At 34.7% G+C, this 25,022-nt stretch overlaps 1 protein-coding gene across 1 annotated transcript in view; it reads left to right on the forward strand.

Moving 5' to 3' along the window:
- The window catches only part of LOC106466330 (serine/threonine-protein kinase unc-51-like), a 157,640-nt gene that overhangs the window by 44,820 nt on the left and 87,798 nt on the right, over nt 1-25,022 (forward strand). Inside the window, exons 6-9 of the mRNA XM_022394311.1 lie at nt 9,345-9,395; nt 14,200-14,396; nt 15,090-15,191; nt 16,618-16,676. Coding sequence (XP_022250019.1) covers nt 9,345-9,395; nt 14,200-14,396; nt 15,090-15,191; nt 16,618-16,676 — 409 coding nt within the window. The remainder of the gene's footprint in view (nt 1-9,344; nt 9,396-14,199; nt 14,397-15,089; nt 15,192-16,617; nt 16,677-25,022) is intronic.

A 25,022-nucleotide genomic window follows, 5' to 3' on the forward strand; every position in this document is an offset into this window, starting at 1 on the left:
GTATTCAAACAGCATTACATGCCAAATGTGTGCCATCACTATAAGTGATTAGAGTATACTAAACTTTGCACATTATATAGGCTACACTAATATGACTTTTAGGCAGTTTGTTTATTATGTGTGATGTGCGTTTTTTGGGAGGTGGTTAATGAAAGTGTTCCAAAACACGACATTAATTTCTTGACGACCTAATACATATATTCTCTTTCCTCTAGATCATTTTTCCTCCCTAATTCTTCAGCAGATCGTGAGGATAACTCCTCCATTTAGCCGCTTTCCCTTCCTTTCGTTTTACACCTTTATCCTCGGCCTATCCAGGTAGACTTCTATGTCTTGTACATGATCTTCTCTGTTATATTGCCTTCACAGCTTTATTCTGTGGTGTCCATTCCCGCCTTTTTCTTCATTGACAGCCGTCTTCTGTTCGTGATCTTTCTCCTTCCACCTTCACCAATTGGGTTTGGCTCTTAATTTCATTGGCTTATTCCTCTTTACCATCTTTCTCCCATACTTTATTCCAGGTGATTTTTCATCTCATTCAACACCTTATCTTTTCATTGCCATTTCATCATTGTCGTCCCTTGGAAGTATTTCTTTGGGCATGTGGACTACCCATGATACATTTGTCTCACTATTTGCATTGGATTGAGGTTTTCTTCCTCTTCAGGTTATCACCTTCTGCATGAAGCCATTCTTCATAATTCAATGACACTCTGACTGGGTAAGTTATTTTTCCTTTTCAGGAACCCTTTTCCCTTTTATTGTTGCTCATTGTTTGGATTCTGCTCTGTGGCAATTCGTGCCTGACCAGGTATTCTTTAACTGTTCAAATTTGCACTGTAAGGCCATGTCCACTTACATATTTTATATTCATGGCCATGCAATGCACTCTGCAGAGATGGGGTTCCACAAGATCACTTTTAGGTTTATTCTCATGATGGAATTTTAACAACAAATTTGCTCGTACTGGACCATACTCACCCATGGACTACATGGATAAAGCAGAACGGGGAAACCTGCCCATCCCTGCTATGCCTTGTATTGGATAAATCAGTATAGTCTGCTTTTAAAACCCCTCGAGTGGATTGCTGTACATAGTGAGAGGACCTCCCAGGGAAGGTTCTGTATTTTCAGTTACATCCTCTGGGATCTAAACATCCACCCACGTGTTTGCCGTATGTGGCAATCCGTGAAGGGGAGGAGAGGATCTTGGTGGTTGAGTGGTGTCTGGGGCATTGCAACACACCACTTTGACCTTGAATTCCTGTAGATGGGTGGCCTTGGGGTGCCTTCCCCAGGATCAGTCGGCTGGTATTATCGGGCTAAGGTCAACTGAGTACCAGTGTTGGGTGTTCTCAACAGGTGTCTGATGCTGGTGTTTGGATATAGTGCTCACGAAACCCTGGTGTTGTTACAGTGTCCTTGTTTGGCCCGTGAAAGGGAGGAGAGGATCATGATGGTTGAGTGGTGTCTGAGGCAATGTAATACACCACTTTGGCCTTGAATTCCTCTAGACAGTTGGCCTTGGGGTAGCCCTCAAGGTCAATCAGCTAGTCCCATCGGGTTAGGGTCAACTGAGTACCAGTGTTGTGCATTTTCAATGGGTGTCTGATGTTGGTGTTTGGGTATAGTGCTCACAAAATCCTGGTGTTGCTGCAGTGTCCTTGTTTGACGTTGTAGTGTATCACCTCATAGGACTCCATGGTAGGTGAGGTCAGTGGGCACTGAATCTTTCTCTTTATATTATGAATCCCCCAAACCCTAATAAAAATAATAAAACCTCTGCTCATTGGTAATCGACCACACCTTGAACACACTGAAAAGCAGTCTGCACCCCCATTGTGCACCTTTACCTCGTTTTCTTATCATGCATTCTTTGTCAGAAAAATCCTTTAGGGCAAATGTCTCCCTTTTTTATTCAGAAGGGATTAGAGGGGTTTGTTGGCTCTCCAAAATCAGTCAAGAAGCTATGTTCTGGGGACATCTTGGTGGAAACATCAACACAAAACAAATCACAGTGAAATCCTCTTGAATTCAAAGGCCATTGGGGATATACCCATTTAGGTTACTACCCATGCTTTTTTTTTAATTCTTCATGAGGAGTTATTGCCGAAAGGGATTTGAAAAACATCCCCTAGTCATAGATCCTTGCTGGTTTTTCCAGCCAAGGAGTTTCTGCAGTGTCATATCTCCACTTGTAAAGACTGCTGTATTTCAACTGTAAGGTATGGCCATATATTCCCAACCCTCTTTGATGTTTCCAGTGCCAGTGGTTTGGTCATTCGAAGGCATCTTGTCGTGGTTCTGTTACATGTGCTCATTGTGATAGCAAGGACCATGATGCCTATGACTGCAAACTGGACACTCACTGTGTTAATTGTAGTGGTTCCCACCCCTCTTACTATAGATCTTGCCCTAAGTGGGTGAAGAAGAAAGAGGTACAGCATTTAAAGACTGTTAACAACATTTCTTACCCCGAGACTCAGAAGCTATTGTTCCTTACTCCATCTCAGACACATGCCACTGACACTCCACTCCTATGGTGGAGTGCAGACGGACCTTTTTTTTGTGCCTCCATCTGAGTCTTTTTCTCGTCATGTGAGGGGTCTTCTGCCCTCAATGGATAACAGAGTTGACCAGTCTATGTCTACTCCCATCTCTGTCCCCACCATTCGTTCCAGAGACTTCCTGGGTTCATCTCCTATGGCACTGGCCTCTGGTGTCCACTCGGGTTCTTCTTCTTTGGCCCAGCGATGCAGGACAATTATTCGATCATGTTCTCAGTTGCTGGATTCCAAGTCTGATGACAGAGATTTGCTCACTCGACCAAGGGCAGGATCCATGGAGGTTCTCCCTGTTCTCTTTCACTTGGATAAAAAAGGCCACTTTGATAAAGTGGAACTGTCAAAGTGTTCATTCTGATCTCGATGACATTGAGACCTTGATCAATTCCTATCATCCCATGTGTCTCTCTTTACAGGAAACATTTCTGAAACTTGCCGATACAGTCACCTTTTGGCAGTTTTATTTGTACCAGAATGACAGATTGTGTGATGGACGAGTGCATGGAGGGATGGCGTTGCTGGTCGACCAGCATGTGTCCTCCTTATCTGTGTCACTCGATACACCCTTGGAGGCTGTAGCCATTGTGTTTCCTTGGGTCATACCATCACTGTTTACTCTCTCTACCTGTCTCCTGGAGAGACTTATGATCAATCGAATCTTGATGCTTTCGTTGACCAGTTGCCATCTCCTTTTTTAATGGATACAACCCCCTCTGGGGTGGTGCTGATATGGATGGGAGGGGCCGTTCCATAGAGCATATGCTCTCAGATCACAACCTTTCTCTCTTCAATACTGGATCTTATACTTATTTTCATGCACCTAGTCAGTCTTTCACTGCCATTGATCTCGATCTTCTCCCCTTCACTTTTCTTGGATGGTTGACAGTGACCATTGGGGTAGTGATCATTTTCCTATCATTTTGAGGAAAGTTGGCTGTTGCCGACGCCACCTGACCTGAGTGCCATGGTGGAAGTTGGACCAGGCTGACTGGCCCTCTTTGACCACTCTCTCCAAACTTGATCCTGTCATTGTCTGTCTGCCATCAATAGACGATTGTGTGGCAGCAGTGATTGACTGTTTTGTCTAGGCAGCTTCTCACTTTATTCCTAAGACCTAGATGCGTTTTTCATGGTATCCTCGTCTGTGGTGGAGACTTGCCTGCCAGGAGGCACAGAAGGCTCAAAAACGGGTCTGGGATACCTTCTGATAGTATGCCTCTCTTTCTAACCACATAGTTAATCAGCGGGCCTGTGCCCACACTCGGCAGGTTTGACATCAAATTCAAAAGGAGTCTTGGATTAAGTTCACTACTAGCATCTCTACTACCACCAGTTCCAAAATCATATGGGACAGTATTTAGAAAGTCACTGGGAGGTATACTTCCCATCCCCTTTCCACCTTGCTTTCCAATGACCAGGAAGTTGCTGATGCTCTCGGCCACAGCTTTTCTCGTGCATCTAGCACTTCTGTTTCTTCCCCTGCCTTCTTGGCCATCAAGGCTCGGGCAGAGCTGTCACCCCTTTCCTTTTGGGTCGATCGTCTCTACGACTATAATTGCCCCTTTACATTGGAGGAACTCAAACTTGATCTTCATCTGTCTGGCAGTACATCAGTCAGAGCTGATGGTGTTCACTATGAGATACTGTGCCATTTCTCTCCTGCCTCTCTTGCTGTTCTTCTGGTTATTTTTAACCAGATCTGGCAGGAGCATGTCTTTCTTGATGTTTGGCACCAGGCTATTGTCCTCCCTTTCTCTAAACCAAGGAAGGATCCCAAGATTCCTTCTAATTATAGTCCCATCACTTTGACTAGCTGTCTTTATAGGGTCTTAGAGAGGATGGTTAATGCTCATCTTGTTTGGTTCCTCAAATCAAACATGCTCCTTTTGCCCACTCTGTGTGGGTTCTGTTGACAGCGCTCCACCATGAAACATCTGATTTGATTTGAATTGTTGAACAGGGAAGCCTTCCTCAAGAGAGAACATCTTGTTTCCATGTTCTTTGATTTTGAGAAAGCTTATGAAACTACATGTAGGTATGGCATTTTGCAGGACCTCCACTCCTATGGGTTGCATGGCCATTTACTCATTTTTATTTAGAACTCCTTACTGAACAGGCGATTCCAAGTCTGTGTGGGTTCAACTCTTTCCCCCTTCCTTTCTGCTGGAACTTGGAGTCCCTCAAGGCTGTGTTTTGACTGTCACACTTTTTAATGTCAAAATTAATGCTATTGCTACACACCTTCCTCCATCTGTTGCAAATGGGCTCTATGTCGGCAACTTCCACATCTTGTGTCGGTCATTGAACATGAGGTTTATTGAGTAGCAGCTTCAGACTGCCCTCAATCGCTTGTTGACATGGACCACTGCAAATGGTTTTACATTTTCTTTTTCCAAAACCGTTTGCATGCATTTTTGCCACCAACGGGGACTCCACCCTGATCCCGAGCTCCGTCTGGGCAATGTGGTGATTCATGTGGTCTGTGAGGCAAAGTTATTGGGGGGCTTGTCATTGACCATAAGCTTACCTTCATTCCACACATCAAGCAGCTATGTATCAAGTGTGCAATGGCTCTGAACATCCTCCATGTCCTATCTTCCACCTCTTGGGGAGTGAATCGATGTTCTATGCTCAGGATTTATTGTGCCCTGATTTGATCCAAACTGGACTATGGGTGTTTGGTTTATGGTTCCACCAGGACCTCGGCCTTGAAGCTACTGGACCCCATTCACCATCTGGGGCTTTGCTCTGCACTGGGGCTTTTTACACTTCTCCAGTCCAGTGTTTGTACACTGAGTCCCATGAACTTCCTCTTCACCTCTGTTGTTTGCAATTACCACAGCATCCCACTTGGGATTGTGTCTTTCTTCCTCTGTGTGCCATGCTCTTTCAGAACAAACGGTCTGCAATTCTTCCCTTTGGCCTTTGTATCTGGGGTCAACTGGCTGAATTGGGTCTGGCATTAGATGACATTGCTGTCCCCATTGATCAGCCCATTCTGCCATGGCTTATTACCATCTCTGCTAGTGACCTTTCCTTGAGTCATCTGAGGAAGGCAGATTCTCCCAATTGTAAGTACTGTCTTATTTTTGCTGAACATATTTCAAGCCATTCTTCTCTTCCTATTTACACAGATGGTTCAAAATTGGGTAACTTTGTAGGCTCTGTCATGGTTTGCTGTAGCTCAGTAGTTGCTCGCAGGATCCCCTCTACAGTTTCTGTATTCACTGCTGAGTTGTATGCTATTTCTCTTGCCCTGGATCATATAGAAGCTATGCAGTACAGTGATTGTACTATTTACACTGATTCTCTTGGCTCTCTACTGGCCCTGGAATTGCTTAAAGTTAATTCTCACCCTGTTCTCATCAATATTCAACAAGACTGGCTCATTTTTCTCTATATTCTGTTTCCATCCAGTTTTTCTGGATACCTGGCCATGTTGGTATTCGTGGGAATGAACTCACTGACACCGCAGCTAATTCCATTTGCTTTTCCCCATCACAGCCATGCCTGTCCCATACATGGACTATGGTCCTGTATTCAAGACATGGCTTGGTGCCAGTTGGCAGTTGACTTGGGGTGAGCAACGTCATAACAAGCTTTTCCAGATCCAACCTTCTGTTGATCTTTGACTGTCTTGGTTCTGTAAGGATTGGAGGGAGGAAGTTATCCTGGCAAGGCTACACATTGGTCACAATTTTTAACTCATCATTTTTCTTTTATCTGGTATTAACTCACCAATGTGTAGCCTTTGTGACTCTCAAGTCACAATAGCCCACATTTTAGTGTTGTGCCATCGTTATGACCATGAGTGGCGGCACCATTTTAGACACGTTTTGTAAGGGTTTACCCCTGACATTGGACAGTGTCATTGGCAATGGTGACTTGTTTCTATTTTCAATTTTTTAAGAACAATTGGTCTTTTTAATTCTATTTAATTCTTTTATCTGTTCTTTGGACATATTTTGGTCTTAACTCACTTCATTTTTACTGTTTTTACCAGTTGTTTGGCACAGATAGCCTAGTTGCTTTGCACCATAAAACACCAAACAAACAAACAACTGCTTTTAAAAATAGGGTTTCAAGGTCACCCTTTGAACTGTCTTAGGTGTTATCATTCCTCTGGACTCTCCACCATGTTTTTCCCCATTTTTCTTATAGTGGAGTTTGAGAGTCCTCACCACTTTACAGTTCTAATCTGTTGGTGTGGTGGACCATGGAGGCATCCTCCTGAATGGGTTAATGAAATATAGAAATGATTATACAACCATTCAGTTGAGAGTAGGGCAGTCGTGTTCTGCTGATTTAGATGACATGATATTCTCTATTATGAAACATATATAAATGGGACTGAGGCATCAAAATTATAATTCACCCCTTCGATTGGAATCCCTCATCCTACCCCCCACATGGTTGCTGGTTCTCAGTGGCTGGAATTTGGATTTAGAATTGAAGCAATCCACATAAGTCCTTATACATGTATCACAGATGTATATATTCCTCCCTCGATTATACTCTTGTTACTCCATCTGTGTTGTGGGTCACAGTGGAGGTTCTTGCAGATTATTATGGTTCTTCTCCTTCCATTATCCCTCGATGCTTATTATTCTGAGGATGTTACCGTGCTTGGTGTGGTTCTGGTCAATTTGAGAAGGATGGTTTACATTATGCAGACATCTTTTTGATACCGGATGTTGGGTTTCTGGATTGCTCTGTCAATTTCATATATTAACATGTGTTCTGTTCATGGGTCTGGAGGTTCTTTATTTCCTCCAGTCTCATGAATTTGAGGTGAAAGTGGTATGATCCTCTTTTCTACCCGTGTCAGATGGCTGTGTTTAGGATTGTAGTTGACTTGTCACCGGTATGATCCTCTTTCCTACCCCCACATGGATGTCGGTTTCCAATGGCTTGGGTTTTGGATTGTAGTCAACCTGCCAGTGGTATGATCCTTTTTCCTAACCCCACATGGATGTTGCTACCGGATGGCTAAGTGTCAGATTGTAGTTGACTTGCCACCAGTAGGATCCTCTTTCCTACTCACATGTGGATGTCAGTTCCCAGTGGCCTGGATTTTGGATGTAGTTGACTTGCCATGTACGGTCTGTCACACCCTAGCCATTCTATACCTTGGACACAACCTTTTAATTTTACCCACTTTTATAATTTCTGGGATAGAGTTGCATAACTATTATATTGATGTGCTCCTCCATTTTCCACCCATATGTGCGACATCTTTCTAATATGGGTGAAGAGTATACCTGGTTCAGAAGTGGTGCAGTCCTCCACATCAGATCTTAGAACCTGACTGTGTCCTCTTATGGAGTGTTCTTCAGATGCATTTGAAGGTTACTTCTTTCTTTCCTTCCCACTGGTCCCTCCACCTATTCAATGTGGATTCTAGCTATTTATCTGAGCGGAGGTAATGTACTGTATTGGAAGCTATTATTTTCCTATACTGGAAATGTATTTCTGATAGGTACTTACCTCCTCTTACACTTCCCACCCTTCCTCCCCACTGAAAGCCATTGCTTCTTTCTTCTGCAAAAACTTGAAGTGATAGTAGAATTGAATAGAGGGAGTCACATGCATCACGAGAGTATGTCGCGCTCTTATTGATGGAGGGTTGACTCATGATGATTGGCATGAGAGATGCATTGGAATCAGTCAATTCCATTGGAGGGAAGATGAAAGTACCTATTGGAAATACATTTTCAGTATAGGAAAATTATAACTTTAAAATATTTTAAAATTATACTAATTTGTTCCTATACCAACTAAAATATTGCCATAAAAGTAGAAGAATTGTAGTTGTTTTTAGTTTTCTATAATGACATTTAAGTCTTTAGAAAATTATACAGTTTCTTTTTTGGTGAAGTCTATTGGTCAATATCATTCATGTTTTGAATGTTTTGTGCAGACAGACATTATCAAGTGTGCTTTAGTTACTTAGATGATGAAAAATGATTTATTTATAATAAGTGGGATTCATTAAAACAAACACTATCACTTATGAATACAAATATATTCTGCATATCTGAGTTTTCTAAATTCTTTTTTTTTGTATTTACCTCTACTGCTAATTTTTGTATAAGAAACATTTTCCCTGCCATCAATAGAACATGACAGTTGCAGTCTGATCATCAGTTGGACTAAAAATTATTTTATAATCAATAAACAGTGCTTATGCTAATAGCAGTATCTTTTGTTAAATTTGTATGTGTTTTAGTCACATTAGTGTACATATAGACTAGCCTAATTTCAAATGCAAAATATTTCCTGTTTGAATTTAAAAGGATAATGCAAGAAAATGTTAACTTGGACCTTAAATCATTTATATCTCAATTAAAATTGATATTTATAATGTTATTGTCATAGAATTATTAAATGAACACAAAGGTGTAATGGTAGGTTTAAGCAGTTGACATATAAAGAATTTTCAGTATTAGCCTTATGGAGGCTTTATTTTTTTTCTTCCTATTTAGCATTTCAAACAGCCATTCTCTTCAAAAGAAAACAGTGTTCTTATATAAATTTATATATATATATATACTAAGAAAAATAAATACTGAAGTTTAAGAGGTTTATTAGAAAGTTAAAGCATATAATTATGCTCAGACTCAGGTTTAAAGTCATGACACACTCAGTCTAACTTGAAAATATTCCAAGTTTTGTAATAATGTTTAGGTGGTTCATTAATAAGTGTTAAATAGGCTTTATAAGAGTTTACCTTCAAACAGCTGTACTTTGCCTGAAGGTTATATTATTCCTTATTTACAGCCAATGGTGCCCTCAGTGAAGCTACCTTACAGCTCTTTCTCCGACAGATAGGTATGATCTTTTTTTTTCCACTTTTTTTAAAATTGATATCCAGTATTTTTTTTATAAGCATGCAACAAATATATGTAATCATTTGTTATTACAGTAATAAGTAGAATTGCATTGTACAGTTTAAACATATTTCAAAATGGGACACATTCTTCGTTTCGAACTGACTTTTTTTTTCCTCCCAAACTTGGGATTTCTAATAGACATGCATCACTTGGTGCATCCAGCATCTCCTGAATATGGTTTAAGAATTTGAATAACGTGTTCTCAGTTTGTTTCTGATACATATTCTAAATGTGAATTTTATTGTTTTTTTCATAGTTGGAAGCTCACTCCCAATTTCACCCAAGTTAGCATAATGTAATATTTGTAGTAGCCATATAACAAGCCTGGATCCCAGTTGGAATGTCTATGATTTTCTTCTCTGTTTAAGTGCCTTACTCTAATTTTGTACCTACCATTTTACGCTTTGCCTAAAATACATAAAGAAGGTATTCCCTTTGTAATTCGAATTGTTAAAAAGTGTTTTACTAGCAAATGCTAGGGGGCTAGCCCTTTAGCTCAATTGATAGAGCACCTGCCAGTTGTTGGAGAGCTCTTGAGACTAATGATATATTTAACAAATATCTCCCCCCCCCCCTTTTTTATAGTTAATAACAAATTTTATCAAATCCATGGATTACATATGGATTCTCTGTTTTGAAACCATGGCTTTTTGAGAATTGTTATTTAAGTTGTAATTTGATTGAGACATAGTGATGACACTTTTTTTTGGTGCAAAGTTGTGCAGAAGACAGGTTAAATGAATTTTTTAATCAGTTGAATAATTATAAAAATATCCATTTTACTTTTGAAAAGGTAATAACCACTTAATTTTTTTTGGATTTTCTAGTGAGAAGAGACTATTATTTGATAACTTCATTGTTTCATAAACACGTCTTTTACAGTGATCATGGCCATCTCTTAAGAATTGGAACTTTTCACACAATCATATATAGAGCCCTTTGTTTCTCTACAGATATTATTAACTTCTATGAAGAGGTGAATTATCTTAAACATCTACCAGTAGATAAAAGATATGACTTATGATTTATTAATAAAATTGTCAATAAAGTTAATTACAACATTCATTTATTTAAGATGGTTATGGTACTTGACTCTTAGTTTGTGGTTCACAGGCTCAAATCCTGTCACCTAATGTGTTTGCTCTTTCAGCTGTTGGGGCCAATATAATGTGATGGTCAATCTCAGTATTTGTTAATGAAGAGTAGTTCATGAGTTGGTGGTAGGAAGTGTTGATTAGATGCCATCACTCTAGTCTATCACATAAAAATTAGGGACAACTAGTGCAGATAATCTTTGAGTAGATTTACACAAAATCAAACAAACATTTATTGAAGGGTACTAAACTTTTAACAGTAAGTACAAAGAAGAAGCAATGTATTCACCTTTTTCCCTAAAATTTCTTATGAGATAGAAAAATTATTTTATAAATATACTGACTGCTTCATTCATTACAGACTGCAGAATAAAACATAGTATTCTCCTCATACTAAAAATATAACTTGTGAAGAATTTAAAAAAGCGAAAATTTATGAAATAAAATTTGAGTACAGCTGTGTTTATTCAAACTAAAAAACACTAAAATGTTGACTAAACCAACAAAAATTAGAAGTTAAAAATAAAAATTTTAATTATCTAATATAGCATAACAGGTAGTTAATATTAATTACTATATGTTATGTAAGGAACTTTTGATGAATTTGTTCTTTAAATAACTATTGAGTTGAATGAAAGGAATCATTAGAAAAATTCAAACATAAAATCAATTTTTAAATAAAGGTTAAAGTTATTCAGGGTTTTAATTGTACTTGGATTAATTTTGTTTACATGTAGTTTTAATTATCTTACCTTCATATGTTGCTGTGCCTGGTGATGATCAAATATGGGGATTTGAAACACGAAGCATGTCTGACTTTGAGAATTTTCCTCTAACAAATAATTAGTATGGATTTATTGTTATTTTTTGTTCAATTAAGTATATTAAAAGTAAGGAATAAGTACATTCATAATTTTTAAAATGTAATATCACAGTTTCCTGAATTTAACTGTTGTTAACATTTAAGGAAGTGCATAACTGTACAAAAATGCTTAGGGTTATGGAATCTCTGTAGATAATAATGCTTAAAAATATTAATTCTAGAATTAAAGCCTTTGTTCTAAGTGAACAATTCAGCACAGTGACACAACTTCCAAAACAAGAGGTATTATACATACATAATGTTTAGAACTTTAGTTGATGTGTGTTTTGTTGACTTAACTCAAAATTGATGACGTATGTTCTACTAAATCACATTAACCCTGTCATGATCAGTGAGCATATTTCTGGTGTTGAGTGCACACCACCATATCAAAATTAAAAATGTCAGTAAAAACTGTTCTAACTCTGTTACAAAAATTTTTAACTCAAAGTTATTTTGGAATACCTTGTGATTTTGTAATAGAAATTTAGTGTAATTCACAAAGAAAAATTACAAAATGCTCAAACTTAAATTTCTGCACAGCTCTAGTCTCTCCTGCAAATATTATACACTTATATATTTTATATAATTTCACATTATGTTGTTTGAACAATCACCAATGATGCACAGCTTTGAAAATAACTACTGGTAAACATTAAATTCCATTAACTAGAATATATTATAACTATTTATGCCAATGTAGAGCAAATAAAGTGGTTTCAGTAATGATTTATGGTTTCATGGGAAAATTATTAGATAGAACTTCTCAGAGATTAACAAAGGAATTTATATTTAAATTTATTAGCTTATGAACAAGCCGTAGATTTTGGATTTTTTTTTATTGTTTCTTTAGATGTTATTTTTAAATGTTTTTGTGGGAAATTGTGTTTGAAAATTATGGACTTTTCTTTTGTATGGTAAGATGAGTTAGATTTTGTGAATAAGGTTGGTGATAGCAGAATAGTCCATTTATTCAAATCCTTATTTATTGAATGTTATTGTTAAGTTTATTATATTCAAACAATATGAATAAGTAAAAGATATTTTTGTTTATTGAAAACAAACTATATTTATCAGATATAAATTGATATTGAACAAGAATATTGTTACCTATTCTCATGAAGTTAATTGTGACACCATTGTTAAAGGGCCAGTTTTCTTCTGTGTTTTTTTACAATTTACAGCTGAAATGGTGACTACTGGAATTAGCAGACTAATGTTTTATAAGAAATGTGTTAATGAAAATGAGTCAAGTTGAAACTAAATGGATATATAAAATGGAATTTCCTGATGAATAAGAAGAATTAAATTTAAAATAAAAGGAAGTATTTTTAATGTTTTTCAAAAAAAAGTGTCTCACAATTAACTATTAAAAATTTCACAACATAAAAAATGATGGAAATACCAAATCAAATTATATAAATTTTTTTAAAACTGAATCTACTTATAGTAGATAGTAAGTTTATGCCAAGATTCATGAAATTTGTCAAATATTTGCACCAAGAGAAGGAAGTAATAATCAGATCTGGATAAAGTTAAAAGATGAAGAAACCTAACGTATTCCTCAAGTGGGTACATTTTATTTAAGAGTGAAATAAGAATAGAATTCTAGTAGTTGAAACAAAAGGGTTTCATTGAGTAATTTTTGATGTGATTGACGAAACATTTTTTTCATTTTATGTGTTTTTACAATAATTATCATGTTCTCTTGTAGCTCACAGTAATTTCCCCAAAAGAGGGCCTAAGGCTGCCTGAATAGGTTACCTGTTTTAACTATACAATAGTGTGTTGTTTGTTAGTCAGTCAGTAGAAACTAAAATGATGTCACACAAGGGACACTTAACGTTTCAATTTGTACTGTCATGATGTCAGTAAAACATACACGTGCTATGAATCACAAGAAAAATTATGCACTCTGTGGGCTACAGCACAGCATAACATATGAACTTGAAAAGCAAGAAATAAAAATGTTGCTACTCTTAATTTTGGTTTTATTTACCCTTGAAATGGAACACTTTCGGGGACCCTGTGGAAGTACATCTAGTATAGTCACATACTATTAGGGTGACTCAATCATAATAAAACATGTAAGGTGATATATTCTAAAAGAAAAAGTAGGTACAACTTTGACAGGCCTAGTAATGTCAGAACTATAATTTTTTGTGTATATTGGCAGAGAAATATTAATCAAATCATGGCAAAAACTTTGAGTGAACTTTATGTAAAAAAAATCTAAATTTAACAGTTGTACTGGTAGCAAAATAAATCTTCATAAATGAGCGAACACACATCACAAACCTCTGTACTTCTGGACTATTAAGATAATACACTTGAAAACCTTGAGGTGATATACGTCTTGTTCAATTAAAGTTGGAAGTTTCCTTATTTCACAACTTTTTACATTTTGCTGTTACCCAGTGAACTGTTTTGTAGTCACAAACACAAATACACAAGCCATGTCCAGTTTTAATCTCTTCCTAATATACATGTATGTGAATTGTATAGAATTTTAAGACATTAACTTTCTGAACTGCTTCAGTAATTTACAGTTTATGTAAATTAAGAGTGATTCAGTGTTACTTAAGTATTTATGTATATGAATTTGTAACATAAAAATAGTTACTTGTTTCGTGTATTTTTAAGTGAATACTATTATTGTATCTAATAAAAATTAATGACTATTGTATTACATTTTTACCCATTTGTATGAATAAGGTATTATTATGAAGTTGCCACTGTTTAATAATTGCTATTCGTTCATTGTTAGTATTTTTCTAATTTTGAAGCTGAGGCCATGAAAGCACTTAATGCCAAGGGTATTGTTCATCGAGATTTGAAGCCACAGAACATATTGCTGTGTCACTCAGGGAAGTCGAGTCCTGTACCAAATGACATCACTCTAAAGATTGCTGATTTTGGCTTTGCTCGTTTTCTTCAAGATGGAGTAATGGCCATGACACTTTGTGGCTCTCCTATGTATATGGTGAGTTAGTGATTGTAAGGTTTCTGTTTGAGAATAAATTTACAATAATCTGAACAGTACAATTGTACATTATGAGAAACCAAAAGTAAGAATAGTGTTAGAGAAATGGTTGTACAAAGTGGAAAGAAGTATGCAATATTAGATATACCTGTACTCATGGCTGTGTTTTATTAAAACATGCTAAATTTGTATGGTAAAAGTAAGATATGGGATTCTTTTTTTATCTTTAACATTATATTATAATCAAATGTGTAACATCATTGTATTTACTAATGTGCATTTTCCTCTGTTATGTCTTATACATTTAACTGGAATTATGAATATGACTGAAAAGTTCTTAATATATGTGTATCTTATATCAATAAAGACAAAATAATGTGTGTGTGTAAATATTGAAAGATGAATAACTATTTCTTGAGCCTAAAAAGACTTAAGCAGTTTGTAACAGTATAAACTACCTTTAAAGAGTTGTAGTAATAGAACAAAAAAAAACAAGACAATAATAACAATTACTATACTTAAACCTAACATAAATTTTGTGCAGTTACATCATGTATGCTTTTTTTTTTTTGAAGAAACAAGTGATTTATCATCAAATATGCACTAATCATCAAAAAAGTTGCAAAACTTGTGCTGGACTGTTTTTCTCAGTGAAGAGATTTTTTATATTTGTTTTGCTTCTTTTTTCTACAGGCTCCAGAAGTCATTATGTCAATTAAATATGATGCCAAAGCTGATCTATGGAGTATAGGAACTATAGTTTTTCAAGGGTTAACAGGAAAAGCACCTTTTCAGGCAAGTAATAGAACAAATAGATTAATACTAAACATTTTATTCAAGAAATATGTTGGTAATAATTTTGCAGTATCCACACAATACATCAGATGAAAATATGTTACTTCTTTTTAATTGTAAAATAACAATTTATTATTTTGTGTGTTACCTATAATTTTTGTGAATGCTTGATGCTACTCACACTTAATAGTGCACAGAACATTTTACATCACAAAAGTTTCATAAAAGTATATGATCTGATAAGAGTCCAAACACATACCTTTTACTAGGTATTTGGGTATAAAATTGGTACACTTGTTCAGTTTTTGTAGGAAACAAAATATATGTAGTCCTTTTTCATGTAAGTTTCCGTGCTTTGTGCACTGACAGATAATAGATTAAATTACTCATATTAGTTGTAACAGGATGGCTAATGGTAGTGGTGAGTGATGAGTGGTATTTGTTACTTGATTAATCAATGAGCTCATTAATTCATTAGTACAGTGTTTTTCAAGCTATGGTACTCATATTTTTGTAGGAGCATAGAAAAAAGTATCCAAAAAGTTGGTAGTGAGTGCTGTCAGTTGCTTTCTCTCTAGTCAATAGTTCAAAGTTAGTGACAGTGGCAGGGTGTAAAAAGTGAAGTAGAACAAGTTGGTAAATTTGAAATTTACAAAGCTCTTTTTTGTCTGTGGTTGAGTGTATACTGGTCAAATGTATAGAAATCCGGGGTATAGAATTAAGGAATATAAAAATAAGAGAAATATAAATTGAATGAATTGACTCTAGCAAGACATGTGGAAACCACATCTCATTTTATAGATTAGAATAGTGTTAAACTGATGAATCAGGTTGAGTTTTAAGTAGGAACTAGATATAAGAGAATCATTATAAATTGAGAAAAACAAAAATATTATTTTGAATAAAGTTGGTGATCCAGGTGTAGAAAAAATTAAATACCAGAAATTTGTTTTATAAGTTATTTGGTTGACTTCAAAGTCGAGATGGCATTAAAGGTGTAATGCAAAATTATGTAAATTTGAGGTGATGTAGCTATATAATTCAGTTTTTGATTTTAACTCTTACTCCTGGTGATGGAGAAATATGTGAAAAGTCAAATAATTGTAAGACGTTCTTGAAGTTGATTATTAAATGAGAGAGTAACTTGTAATGCTTTGTAGGCTTGTGAAACTTTGTGGATATAAAAACTGGAAGCTAATAAAGCTTATGAATTTATAAGCTGTATAAATTGAATTTATTTAGTTTCACTTTTTATACTTGTAAATGCAAATGGAAAAGATTTATAATCTAAAATGCAAAACTAAGATAAAAGTCAGGTATTCTCAACACACATTTTTTGTAATAGATTAAAATTAAAAGCTTATTTAATACAATATCTGGTTTCCATATTGACTTACAATATAAAATATTTTATATGTTCATATAGGCACAGACCCCACAAGCTTTGAAGCAGTATTATGAGAAAAATCCTAACCTTCAGCCCAAGTGAGTGCTGATATATGTGTGATGAACCATTAAGTTATCTTTTGCATTCAGTAGTTTTGTTAATTTAATCAAATAACTGTCCTAGGTACTCTTAACCTTAATTAGGGATTTGTATATGTAAATTTCCAGCAATCTTTTGAGCTTCAGAATACATTTTTATTTATAAGATATAAAGTTTTACTGAAAACAAACATTTGAAATGTATTTAAGAGGTTTTTAGAGATTATGCAAATGAAATTTAAGATTTTTGAGATGAAGAAAAATATTTTAATCTTAACATGAAAATCACTTTGCACTCGGAGCAGTAAAAAACTTGAGATAATGATGGCAAATCATTCTTTAGTTTATTAAGAATACTTCATTAAAAATCAGATTTTTTGTATGTGAAAGAGTTATAATATTCACTGAAAGTCTGTCAAATTTGTGAAGATATACATACTATATTAAAAGCTAGTAGTATCAAAACTATATGACTTCAAACAAGTACAAAGTGGTTACATGGTCAATCAATTCAACTGAGCCTGTGTCGAGAGTTAAGAACTTTTTCATATCTTTGAGTCACGCCTTAGATTATAAAGACAATTCCTTTTAATTCCATTTCACATTAATTTACCAAAAACTTCATGGTGCACAAGAATGACACTTTAAATTCATGTTCATCATAGTTATTGAAAAGAACCTTTTGTTCATATTCTGTTTACCAGATCTTCTACAAAATTCTGTTATAGATTATCTATTCACGACTTATGTAGAGGTTTTTTTACGTAGTTTAAGAAAGATTGTAATTATTTAATAGTTTACAGGCGAAATAACTGTTAATTTCACCATTTCATAACTAGTGATGGGAATATATTTCTAGAAAGATATATTTAGATAATTTTTATAAATATTCATATAGGTGCTCTGCTCATAGTTATTGATATTTTTGTAAACCAAATGTAGATTTTATACCAATCCACCAGCTTAATTAAAATTTACATGACACAATGGCTGTCTCATAAAAGCTTATACCAGTTTGACTTTGTATCTGTGTACTCACTTGGTTTGGCAAGCTCATCTTAAGAGGTGACACAGATACTTGTGGAGGTTAAGGGAGTAAGGTCTTTGAAAGCTAAGGCTCATCATAATTATACAAGTTACTACTTTTAGTATTATTACTAATAACAATATGCTGCCTTAATATTATTATTTAGGTACGTCTATACATGCTATTGGAAAACAAAAATTCAATTTGTTTTTTATTAAATTAGTTCAAATGAAAGATAATCATATTACAATCCACAGATTTTTATTACTCTCACAAAGACATCAATGAAATACATGAAATTTAAACATTGAATTTTCATGACTTTTGATATGTAAAGTTGCACATGATGTTATTAGAATTAATACTGTGAACTAACTCAGACACAATAGAAAGCAGAGCAAGAGACAACAGTCTCATCTGCCCCATAGTTAATCATAGACAGTTCTTGACTCATTTCAAAGTCAAACATGACCTCTCTTCTTCACAGCTGATTCCAATGATTGACAAATACATATAGAGAGCAATATATACATTAAGGAAAACATTGTCAGGAAGAAGGAAATTAAGCCAAACTTCTGCGTGGATTTCTGACAGATGATTGGCTGGACAAATTAGAAAGCTCCCATTGGTTTAACTCCTTGGATCTGGAGTTTGGATACTTGCAAGTTGAGCTGGATGCGAATGACAGGGCTAAGAGTATTTTTAGCACAAGAGATGGTCTATATTAATTCCAAATCATGCCATTTAGTCTGTGTAATGCACCAGTTACTTTTGATTGTCTGATGCAGCTTACACTGAAGGTACTGCAATTGGCAAGATGCCTTGATGATGATTTTGTGTTTAACCACAAGTTTAAGTCAATGTCTGTGAATCTGAAGATGATATTCCAGCACATTTGAAAGGCTGGCTTGAAACTGAAACCAGGAAAGTGTTCACTCATGTAAATGGAATGTTTCTCACTTAAACTGTGAGGAAAAATGGAGTCTCTACTACACCACCTAAGATAGCTGCTGTGAAAGATTGGCTTTGACCTGTGACAAAGCAAGAAATTCAAAGTTCCCTCGATATTGTGTCTAACTATTTATAGTTTGTAGCTAACTTCTCAAAGATAACACCACTATTGCTGGCCTGTACAAAAGTGGAAGCATGCTTTGGATGGAGTGAGGAATGTGAGCAGGCATTCCAATTCCTAAAGCTTGCTTTAGTGGAAGTAATATTATATATGTTTTAAGTTTTATTTATATAAGGAAATATTTTAAAAAATCCTCAATCTCCTCTAGTATAATAATTGTGATATTTGTTCTCTAGGTCTTCCTTCGTCTCTAATTTATTTACCACCCCTCCAAGATATATGGAAACTTAATGTAAATTACTAGAATATGATTATTACTCAGGCACAGCAAAATTTCTATAGCATTTAATCTTATTTGTTTAAGGAGTCATAAACTGGAAAATCTGACCCACTTGCCACACTCACCTATCATATCCTCTCTTTCACAAATTGCCAATAGTTCTTTCTCTGATATTTTATATTATATTACTTATAATCAATAGCATAGTTTATAACCAAAGTTTTGATCTATCAAATTATGTATTATATTGTTTTCTGTACAGGTAATTGTCTGTTTTGTTGTTCAGTTTCAAGTTTTTTCTTGTGGGAATCACATAGATGAGCTTAGCTGAATTTTTAACAGTCCTTATTATGTAGTTAGAAAGACAGTTAAGTTACAATAGTTATAGGACATTATTTGCTTTTTACATGTTATTGTTCTGTGTTTTTAGATGCATTGTTTAAATGAATAAAGAATTATTTAGTGTAGTAGTGCCATTAGTATAAAAAAAGGAGGCTTGAATTTCATCAGTAATTTACAACAAAAAGGAAAGATCCAGGTAACTATTATATTTCTTGTTTTTTATGTGTATCCTTTACTTATTATCATAAAGTAACTAAAATGTAAAAATTAGAAACTTGTTAGGTAAGGTAATGAAAAAAACAATATTAAATGTTTTTATAAAGAATGCTAGCGAGCAACTTGTGCATTAGGTAATTTGATATGATAACATAAAATGCATGTTTACCGAGTGATTCACAACTTTTATGGAAGAATTATTAGTTAGACGGGTTCAAAGGTCAACACAACAATAAAATTAAGTTTAGATAGATGTATACTGTTATGAGCTTTAAGCTATGTAGGACAAAATGTTGTGGTTTCCTGTTACAATTTGCAGTCATTATAGAGAGAAGAAAGGATATTTAGATTTATTTCCTAATTTTATATGATGGTATGAGGTTGGTTAAATTGACCGACCCTTTATAGAGTTATGGTAGTGAAAATAACAGATAAAATATGAAGTTTTTCAGAAAAATGTTTGATATTGTGTAGGTTTTAGAGACTATGCAAATGAGATTTGAAAATTTTTCAAAGAAAGAAAAGTATTTTTAATCTTAACATAAAAATAACTTTGCAACTTTAGCAGTCAACATTCTGACCCATTGTATTTATGGAATATTTTGAGCAAAAATACTGAATTCAAAATTATAATTTTTTTGTCTACAAATGACTTATAATGTTTAACAAAAGCCTCCCAAATTTCATGAAAATACATTAAATAATTTCATGATTATAATATTTATACTTTCATGGTTACATAGTGTTCCAAGGTCATGTAAAATGCAAAAAACCATTGTAAAGAGGGTTAAAACAAATGAAATAAGAAAACAATGAAACCATGGAGACAAAGGATTTTATCTTGCTGTTAAGAGTTGATGAATATGAAGTTAACAGTGTTGAGTAACCTGTTAAAATATTATTGGAAAATCATTTTATTAATGTCAGATAATGTTTCAGTTTTGGCATTGAGACATATTACATGGGAAAAAATAGTAATAGAGACTTGCACTATGGTAAGAGAGAGAGAAAACTCAGAAGACAACATGGGACTGAAGAAGACACATGAATGTATTGAATCTAGTTTCTCTGGTATCAGACTTCTGACAGTTTGTTCCATTTACTGTGTTTTTATCACTAACTAGAGAAAACCCAGTTTTACCTGGGATTTTAACATTCTCACTACAGGTAGATTGACATTTTACAGAGTTACATTTAAAATTTAATTAAACTTCTTTATTAATAAGGTATACTAATAAACTTGGTATCAAAATGTAGATAATAAATCAAATGATGATATTATATAACTTGTAATTTTTTTATTTTAACACTCGTCATATAAGCTAGGAAGGAAGGTTTACTATGGGGTTATTGGTTACCAAAAGTTTTCCAATGCGGAAACTGTCAAAAATCATGTATTTAGACATATTTTAAACCAAGAAACTCTCAACTTTTTTTTTACAAAAATTGAATAAATATTTCAAAAATTGTGACACCTTGTTTCCGTAGAAAGCACACAGGCATGGTAATAGAATGACTATGGGATGGTAGCTGTTTGACTCTTCTTTTGATGTGACCATACTTAAGAAAGTAATGATTTCAGTTGATCATCTCTTGGAAAATTGTCATTGTGAATGTCGTCTTTATGCCACATCCTGAGCTCGCAGACTGCATTTTTAGGTGTAACGGTGTAGTTTGAATCAGACACAATGAACATCAGTGTATGTCTGTAAGGTAGCAGTGCTTCCCTGGAAGAAGAAAAATCAAGGGTACCATGTTTTTTTGTACTTCGCTGTCAATAGGGCCCAGTCTCAAGCAAATATTTTCCACACATACAACACTGAAAAGTCCCCCATTTCTCTCTCTCAAAAAAAATAGTATTTATATGCTGATGCTGTATTTTGGTGAGTCTTGCAAGGGGAGAAAATAAAATACATGATTGGGGGGGGGGGATAAGAGAGGATGGGGTCCCAGAATTAGGGGAAGCACTACTGCTCAGGATTTCTCTTCCAGGCTCTGGCTGTCAAGGCTGTGATACATTGATGAATCTCCATGTCAGATGGTATATGGAATTGATCAGGATATGTAGATTGCATTTCTTCAAGCATTCTCCTGGGGCCCATTTTATTCCACTGATCCTCAAGACCTTTCTTGTACAGTACAACAACATCATCCTTGATTCGATCTACTTACTTTTAGACATAAATTTCACCATGTGGTGGATGTAATGCCTAACCAAAAGTAAATCTCTCCACAAAGTAGCTATAATTCTATTTACTTCTCATGTCTATTTCTGAATTACCAGAGGATTCATTGGCTGCTTCCCACCATGCTTTTGAAATATATTTACTGCAGGGGATAAACCATCACATGAACAACCACAAGAACTGCATTTGAAGCATATTCTACAATGTGAATGCTTGCACTTGCATGTTAAATGCTCTATGAAAGTTCCCTTACTGTTCCCTACCACATTATTTTTACCTGGCCATCAACAGAATCTTCAATTCAATAAAAGTAATGCCCAATGGCACATTTCAGCCAATGAGAATTATCACAAAGTTATAACAAAAACAAACAAACAAAACCTGCAATGGGTAAGCATTTCTTGATCAACAACATAGACCATCCTCTTGCCTAGTATGGTGCATTTCAAAGGAAATATCTAAAGAAATCCTCAATCTCCCCTTGTAAGAGAATCATGACATTTGTTCTCTAATTTATTTACCACTTGATCTGAAATACAGAGTTTAAAGTAAATTACTTATTATAATGTAGATATTACTGAAGCAAAATCTAATCTTTATAGCCTTTAATCTTCTTTGTTTATGGAGATGTATATTAGAAAGTCAGTCCCACCTTCCACACCCACCTGTCACAACCTCTATTTCACAAATTGCTAATAAATCTTTCAAATGTTTTATACTATATTATTAATAACCAATAGAAAGGCAAAATAGTATACTATCAAATGAGATATAATGTTACATTGTTTTCAATATGGAGTATTGTATATTTCATCTTCAGTTTGAATGTTTTTCTCACAATATTTAGATTGAGAAGCTTATGGAATTATTTTAAAGCTATTTCACTATAGTTAGAAAGCCAGTTAAATTACAATAGTTTTAAGACATTGTTTACTTTGTGCATGTTATGATTCTGTGCTCTTAGGTGCATTATTTAAGTAAATAATAATTACTTAGTGTACTAATACCATCAATATAACAAAAAGTAACAGACAACAAAAAAACGAGGTGAAAAGTTGTATACTGTATTTGTTATTTTTCATGTGTATTTTTTATTTATTGTTATAAAAGTTACTGAAATGTTAAAATTAGAAATGTATTAGGTTAGATATGGTTAGATTAAGTGCTGTAATGAAAAATAATAATTATTCATGAGGTATGCTTGCGATTCACGTGTTATGTCATTCAATACAGTAACTTGAGCTTCATGTTTATTGTGTGATTTATAGCATCTATAGCAAGATTATTAGTTAGACACAGTTCAAAGGGCAATAAAACTAAGTATAAACAGATCTAAAGGAAATAACAGATAAAATATAAACTTTAACTGAAAAAAAAACGTTTGATATTTATTTAGTAGGTTTTAGAGGTTACAAAGATGAAATTTGAAGGAATGAGAAGAAGAAACGTATTTCAAATCTTAACATGAAAATCACTTTGCACATGAAGCAGTCATCATATGACTATATATTCAAGGACGAATTTTAGTAATAATACTTATTTAAGAAATCTGACTTTTATCAACCAAAAAATGGCAATGTTTACTGAAAGACTGCCAAATTTTATTAAGATACACATACAATATTAAAAGGTATGTATGAAAAGTCTGATGGTTACTTTGGGTTTGCAAAGTATAATCCTCCAATATGATATGGGAAGAAGTAAAGAACGGTTTTATCTGGTGGTTCTAACTTTTACATTATGTTTCTTGTAAACTTAGTGCAAATATGTTTGACTTATTAATTTGAAATATTAATTTCTAAGTGAAATTGTCACTAGTGCATAAAATTCACAAATAATGGCTTAGATTTTGTAACAAATACATATACATAGTGTATTAATTGTTTTATGTGGCTGTGATAGGAATATTTTTCAGTCATGGAGATTGGAATATTTTTAATAATCATACAGTTTTATCAAATATTTTGTTAATATTGTTTCATTACAAAGTACAGTTTTGAAGCATGAAAATGCAGGTTATATATGTGATAAGGCAGAAGGTATCAGCTACACAGTGAAATCTTGTACTTCATGCTATAACTGCTTTACAAATTATATACTTATTGAATAAGACACGTTTTGCTCACAGTTTTTGTATTCATAATTTTTCTAGTTCAGTGCAATTGTTATTTACTGTTTTTGTTCTACTTCCTGGAGAGTTACGATTTATTTTATTCATCTTCTCTCTCTTTTTTTCATTGTGAGGCTTATGCATTCACAAATTCATGTGGTGACGGCTACAACTGCTGTTACAGCTGCAGTAGCTTTACCGATCATATCCACTGGGTCAGAGCCCATGATGTGATGTTTCTAGTACGTCAGGAGTTGACCAATTTCATGCAACATTCAGATACAACTGATGATTGTCTTTTGAGAAGATGAGAATTTGGACAGCCTTTTTCCACCTCTTGAATATGCCTCTCAGTTGTGTGTCATTTTGGGGGAATTGTCCAGACCTCCTCTCACTTTTGTGGTTAATCAAGTATGTTCTGTTCTGTCCCGACAAGATTTTTCCTATGGTGTCCCAGATTTGGATGGTTTTGTCTCTCATCTCAATACACACAACTTCCCTGAATTTGGTCTCCTGTTCCTCATTCTTTGGCAAGTGCAGTCGATGTTCTCAGTCAGGATTGGACAGGTTGGTACCTATATGCATATCCTCCTATTCATCTCCTCTCAAGGGTCCTTGCCATAATTCAGACCACTCTGTGTCATATTCTATTGATGGCTTCATATTGGCTGGCTCAAACATGATTTCCACTGCTACACTGGCTTTCGATGTCAACCACTTCTTCCTTTATCTCTGACATTCCTTTGTCAGTCTCACTCAGGAGTGCATCATCTGTCAATTACTATTCTCCATCTTCATGCATGGCTTTTGTCCGATCCCTTGCCAGAAGGGCTGGACTTTCTCAACGTGTAGCTTTCTTTGTTTCCCATCTAGTGCATCCTTCCTCCATGGCAGTTTACCAACATTGGTCTGTCAGATGAGGTTATTGTTCTTCTTGTCCTACTGTTCCTCACATAACGTCCTTTTTTGACAGGGACCATTTGGTTTCCTTAGTTGCAGGCTTTCCAGAAGTGTTATCTGCCATGTTTCAGTTTACTGAATTTGCTTGTGTTTTCCAGTTGCCAGTCTCATCCCTGTTGCTTCGTTCCTTTCACATTTCTTGTCCTCCCTGCC

This window comes from Limulus polyphemus, unplaced genomic scaffold (genome assembly GCF_000517525.1).
Source record: "Limulus polyphemus unplaced genomic scaffold, Limulus_polyphemus-2.1.2 Scaffold2225, whole genome shotgun sequence".
Lineage (NCBI taxonomy): Eukaryota > Metazoa > Arthropoda > Merostomata > Xiphosura > Limulidae > Limulus > Limulus polyphemus.